Raw genomic sequence first — 6,825 nt, 5'->3', positions numbered from 1 at the left:
AAAATTCAGTTTATCTTTCCTTGAATTTGAACAGCTGGCAAACTCTTGATTTTAGAATTAGGTCCTTAAATTATTCAATAGATTAAAACTAATCTTCATCCATATATTTATTTTTTTAAGAAGTATCAGCGAAGGATAAACCCTTCTTCTATTCACGGTCCTTTTAGGTAAAACCAAACATCAAAAATGTGGGATAGATATTATGCGATTGAAGCTAATGATTATTGAATCTCATCGATCACAAATACATATATTTATGATTGAATTAAAGATGATAATGAAGATATTATTTTATTTTTTTTGTGCATAAGATGATAATAAAGATGATTATCAGATTTTCTATGCTTCAAAAAGAAAAAAATCATATTTTCTGTCTCTTTGATTAGTTATGTACTTATGTTATTTCAGTTATCTAGGATTATTGGCTTTAGATAGTAATCTGAGCATAGGGATATATGGATACATTAATTTTGTAATCGTGCAAAAAGCAAAAAACTTGCGAAGAAGATAAATTAGGGAAAAATTGGCCAGATCTGATCATGTTACTGGATAACTCAATTAACGGTTTTTTTGTCCAAAATCATGTTAATGTCCAACTTCAATCGGTATCAATCTTTTAATATCTACGCAAAAATAGAAATCAGCTCTTACTATTAATGTTTGCTTAATCACGTACTGTCATGTCCATGGCTATGTTATGATAATCAAAAAGTCACTGCATTTTTTGATCAGTCAATGAGATGATAATCGAATCCACTGGATTATCAAAAAAATTATCACTGCTTCTCTAGGATAATCGTATCGTAAGAGATAAAATATATGTTCAACATCATCGAATCATAGAAAATCAAATAAAATAAAAAACGGTTTGACGTAATCGCTTAAGAGAAGAAGGAGAATAAAGAAATGTTTTTCCTTTTCTAAAAGGTATATATCTAAGGTATGTTAGTATGAGATCCCATCATTTTTCAGAATCTTCAGATATCATCTGCCCACAAAGGATTAATAAACAGAAATGAAAGATTAAAGCAAAAAGGGCTAAAAATAAGTGAAAATAAACTCTAGGAATTTATCTCTAATATTAAGAGTTTGCCAGCCGTTCAATTCAAGAAGAGATAAACTGAATCTTATCCAGCCGTATATGGAAAAATCCAACGGCGGACAACCCTGTTGCTTATCTTTGCGTCCCGTGCGCGGGACAACACTGCTCTAAAAAAAATAGAAAAATTGTAAACATACATCATCGTTGGTTTTGGTTGATCTGTAGAAAACTAATAAGAGGAATACAAAAAATCTAACCTTGATTTTTGTTTCCTTCGATTAACTAGTCATGATAGTTTTTTCCCGTACAGATAATCTTGATGCTTCCCAACCAAACTTTTTCTTTCTCTACTTCGTCGTCGATAGTTCGATTTATATTTTAATATCTACTCCCTTCTTTTTCAAAAGACATGTTGATTTCATATACAAATTACATATGAAACAAACCTGTCCTTTTGAAACGGAATTTGTATGATGTTAAATTTTTGAATGATTGGATGTAAGATCTATCTATGGAGTTTGGGTACTAGGTCGTACGAGGTTGTCTGATAGATTTGTACTTATGCTGTTTCTTTCTTTTTCTTGTCAGAGATTCTTAAGAGCTAGCACAATGGAGGGGTTCATCCGCTCCCTATCCCTCCATATCCCTTAAACAGCACAAAAACCATGTGATATGGTCTTCCATATCCCTATATGTGTAGGGATATTCACAGGGATCCCTACATGGAGTCACATCTGATCCCCATGTAGGGAAGGGAAATCACACGGCTACTGGGTAACCGTATTTTTTTACGCTTTATGGGTACTCAGTAGCCGTAACATTTTACACGGCTACTAAGTAGCCGTTTCTGGTTTTAAAGTTTTACCTCAAAACTTTCTTTTTTCACTCTTTTTCTGCTAAAACTCTTTTTTTTACCTATTATATATCTTTTTTTACCTCAACAAATATATTCCTATAGAAAAAAACTGAAAAAAAGTTACGGCTACTGAGTAGCCGTTTGGCAGTATTCATACGCCTACTCAATTTCCGTATCATGTAGGGAAGGATGAAAAACACCATAGTGAGATTGGCTTTCTTGTGCTATCCCTTCCCTACAAATGAGGGATAGGGAAGGGATGTCCTCCACTATAGTGCTAGCTCTAACAGACCGTGCTAAAAACCGTGAAAAAAATTTCGTCTCACAGTTGGTGGGCCCCGCCGGCTGGAGTTTAATAGGATGAGGGTTTTGGGACCCACAATTATGAGTGAACGGTTTTTGTTGTTTTTTTTTGCACGGTCCGTTAGGCCTTTTTGTTTTCTTATTGGGCTAATAATGACTGGACCTCGTTTGTAAAATCTTTATAGATTGTGATGTTAAATTCACCGTTTGCACCAAATGATCAAATTTGTCGAAGACTTAAAATCTAGGCAAAATCTGTCCGGTAGATTAAAAAATATTACAGTACCTCACATGGGCAATATGTGACATTAGCTAGGAACCACTATTTCCTGAAATGGGTATCTATTTTGGTGGTGTTCTTGTAACACCATTGGTGAGAACTAGGTACATATTTGGACAATAGTTTTGCAGTATTGTTTCTCATCCAACCTTATTCCAATCGAGTAATTTTTTGATGAGCGCGATTTTTGAAGGGGTATAGGGGAGAAATGATATGCTAACACGTGTCTTTGATATTAATTGATTCACATGAATTCTGTTTCAAAAAATACAAACACCAATTAATAATCAATTTTACCTCAAAAAATATACTACTTCTTGTATTTTTGGAAACAGAATTCATGAGAATCAATTAATATCAAAGACATAGAATTTTGATACTAACGAGTTTCGAACTCAGGTCACTGATATCATCTCCCAGAAACTTTACCATCAACACGTCATTTTTCACCGTGCCCCCTTCCAATCACCGATAGAATTATACGAGAAGAACAACAAGGCAACAACACACATGAAGAACAACAATATTATAACAGTAAGAAAATCGACTAATTTTACATAATAGTCGGAGTATTAGGATAAATCCAACGATCTAAATTAAGCATTCCAGATGTAAATGACATTGACCAACCATAAGGGTTAATATTGATGCTGCTGCTGTGACTGGGACTAGCGCTGTCCCTGTTCGTGCGGTTAGCACCCCTCCTCCGTTCATGGCTAGAGTTGTCCCTATTCGTGCGGTTAGCACCGCCCCTCCGTTCATGGTTGTCTACTTCAATAACTGGAACTCTACAAATAGGACAGTTTAATGATCGAAACGGCAACCATTCATCGATGCACTCCTTATGAAAAATGTGTTTACACTTCGGCAACACCCTGACTGTCTCGCCATTAGAAAGTTCACATAGACATATTGAACAATTCTCATCACAATTAGAAGAACCATTAGCCAGCGATAATGACGATGAATAAGTAAGACCTGGAATTACTTTGTTTAGGTTAAGAACCTTTTGGGGATAACAGGGGGTGTTTTGCATCATGGTTTCGGGTCTATCTATTATTGTAACATGAACAAAGTCATGTAATTCTCGATCAGATATCATCGAAGTTTCATGATCAAAGTTGCTGCTGTTTAGGAGACAGCGTTTAATGGTATAATTGAGTATAAGAAGAATAAGGACTAAAAATGCAATGACTGGACAAACAATTCTCATGACTTCACTAACCTTTTCTTGGCTGCTTGAAATTGCAGTTGTTGAATTAGGAAACGAATCCATGACGACCATTAAAAAAATGAAGAAGAAGAGGACGATTTAGATCAGGATAACACTGCAAAAGACTATAGAAGGAAAGATATAGAGAGGACTATAAATGCAATGGCTGGAATGTATTACCTGTGCTTATCCAAGACTATATAAGGCGTTTTTCATTGATTGCAATAGATGAAAGCATTAATTGTGCAGTTACGAATACATTTTTAAGTAATTAGTGTTTTCTTTGGATGGTTTGAACTTTGAATGTCCCTCATAATTTTTGTTGTTTGAATGTGTGTCACTTCTAGTTGTTCATTAGATCATCTTTTTAACCTTATGCAACGAGAATACGTTTATTTTGTTTTTCTGAGGCACATATAATAACAAGGATACCTGAAAAATTTATTATAGCATCACTTATCATTTCCTTTCTTCTGTGGTGGAAGCACAAGAGCAATGCTGCATTTAATGGGGTAGAAGAAGTGATGGAGAAAATAAAATTTATGGTTCAGGAACCAGCCAGAATATATGGCATATCTGCCATGTAAGTGAAAGCTTTCCATTTGTTTTTCGCCACCTTGCCTTGTTTCATTCAAGGTAAGTAAAGTAAAGAATATAACTGACGGAGCTTGCCAGGATGTCTTGGTTAGGATGGTGAAGTCTTCATTTTGCACCAAAGTTTTACAAAACTAAAATAAAAATAAAATAGTTTTGCCCTTTACAAAAACTGAGAAGATTTACGGAGAAGAGAATTTCGGTAAACTCTAGTTCAGCTCCAGATTTTTGGGGAAGAAACACTTTTTTGAAAAAACAAATAAATAAATTAGGAAACATATTATAGGCATTGTTTGGAAAAAAAAAGAAACATATTATAAGATAATCTGGATGGTAGATGTCATTGTAGTATATTGGTAAAGTCATTCTAATATATTGGTAAAGTCGTTGGATAATGATACCAACGACCTGAATTCGAAACTCGTCAGTATGGGGGTGGGGCAATTTTTCTTCTTTCTTTTCCTAGCTACCCGAGCTTATAAGAAGGGGTGAGCATGGGCCGGTTTTCACCTCATACACATCCAATTAACTACGGATTTTAAATTTGTCATCCACATCCAATGGATGCACGGATGAACGGTTTGGATGCAGATAATCCAATGAATTTGTTTTTTTTTAACTAAAACTTTAAATTGGAAGAAAAGAGAACTTGAATACAGTGACCAATTAAGAAAAAAAAGAGAAAATTAGACTAGAATTTGCATCTCAATCCAAGCCCTATATGTTAAATGTTTGACGGAAGAAAATAAGGAGGAGATATGTTTGTTATATAATATATACAATGGACTACTAAAAATACTAAAGCATCCCCATATTTTATAGAAATATCATAAATTTCTTTTATCTAATGAGTACGGATGTCCAACGGATTTTAAAGATTGCATCCACACCCAATCCAAAATCTATTGGATTTTAAAAATTGTATTCGCATCCAATCCATTAGCGAATGGTTTAGGCATCCATCCGTAAAAATGCGGTTGGTCCGGACAAAATCCGTGGATTTTGGGCCAAATGCTCACCCCTATAATTGTAGGTTGTAAACCTCTTGAGATTTAAACTTTAATATAACATATAACCTTTGGGCTTTAGCTCAATAAAAAACCGGTATCACTGTAGTACAGTGGTAAAGTCATTGGTTGATGATACCAATGATCTGAGTTCGAAACTCGTTAGCACCAACTTCTTTACCGATCAAAAAAAAACCCAATAAAAAAAGATAATTCTGGAAGGTTGAAGCCATACAAATTATTTTTGCTGGTTTAAAAGGATATGTCACAATACCTGCCTCCTTGATGCCAATTTTAACCATGTCCAACAGGGAAATTATAAGAATCATGTGCATGAGAGCCTCATAAGTCATAACATCCTCCCTTAATTCATTTTCCAAGGAACCATACCATCAGCAGACAGAATCCATTCGGTGACAACTGAAACTCCGTTTTGTGCCATCCTCAGAACCCATTCAAATGACAATTCGAGACTAAAAGCATTTCTGGTTGGTCATGAACCTAATTCACTAAACAGAACCATAAACCCGAATAATTACATATACATTTTGACATATTTCAATTTTAACTTCCATATCCGATCTAACATTGGATCCAACATTTGATGGATTGGATGTGGACTATCCTCGGATTTTTTCTATAATTGTTCGGAAATCCACATCCGCTAACTTAATATTATTTTTTTTTCGTATGTTTATCTTATTCACTAATATTAATATTATCTTAGTTGAAGTACAAGTATATAAATTTTTGGATGTTATTATATTTGATAAAATTAGAGATGTTATTATTAAATGAAATTGATGAGTTTTTTTTACTAATAGTTGATGGGTGGAGTTTTTACTAATAGTTGATGGGTGGAGTTTTTACTAATAGTTGATGGGTGGAGTTTTTACTAAAAAGTATGTCAGTGAAGGTTGTGTGACTTGAGTTAATATTAGAAATCAATGGCTATGATAGCTGGATCTTAAATTAAGTAAATTTTATCAATTTTGTCTTGCATCTTATAGTTTCACACTGACATCCGATCCATTAATCTACGAACCCGATACCTACTCATAAAAAAGAAGAAGATGGACTGGGGATCCATTAACACTCGCCTGTCGAGCGTTCCAGGACTAGGAGTGGTCTACCTCGAAACATTTGTAATTCTTTTTGAATGATTTTTTAGGGACCATGGTTTTTTTGAGGGGACCATGGTTTTATTAGGCCACCTTCCCTATAGTGATAAGGGGTGTCCTAAAACATTGAAATAACTAACCTACCCTTAACCTAATTTAATTTAAAACCAACCTAATAACCACCTATATATATAACCACCACCACCAACCGCCGATTACCACCACCACCACCGATTACCACCACCCCCACCTCCGATTATCACCACCACCAACCACCGATTACCACCACCACCTCCTCCCACCACCACCGCTGCCGCCTATTTAATAAATGTAACAACATCAATGCAATCACAATTAAGTTCGGTTACATAATAATTTTATCGAGTATAAAAGACGCCAGACGCAACCT

The 6,825-nt window shown here is 34.8% G+C and overlaps 1 protein-coding gene across 1 annotated transcript; it reads right to left on the bottom strand.

Annotated features, from left to right (window-relative positions):
• Window positions 1-3,034: 3,034 nt before the first annotated feature.
• LOC113316557 (RING-H2 finger protein ATL77-like) lies at window positions 3,035-3,757 on the bottom strand. The gene has a single exon (XM_026564715.1). It carries the CDS (start codon window positions 3,755-3,757, stop codon window positions 3,035-3,037), a length of 723 nt encoding a protein of 240 aa, XP_026420500.1.
• Between the last annotated feature and the right edge of the window lie 3,068 nt (window positions 3,758-6,825).

The sequence above is a fragment of the Papaver somniferum genome, chromosome 10 (genome assembly GCF_003573695.1).
Source record: "Papaver somniferum cultivar HN1 chromosome 10, ASM357369v1, whole genome shotgun sequence".
NCBI lineage: Eukaryota > Viridiplantae > Streptophyta > Magnoliopsida > Ranunculales > Papaveraceae > Papaver > Papaver somniferum.
The sequence above is the reverse complement of the archived record's forward strand: the minus strand, read 5'-3'. Positions and strand labels throughout refer to the sequence as shown.

Excerpts from the sequence above, each read along its gene's own strand:
- LOC113316557 (XM_026564715.1), bottom strand. The coding sequence starts at position 3,757 with ATGGATTCGTTTCCTAATTCAACAACTGCAATTTCAAGCAGCCAAGAA.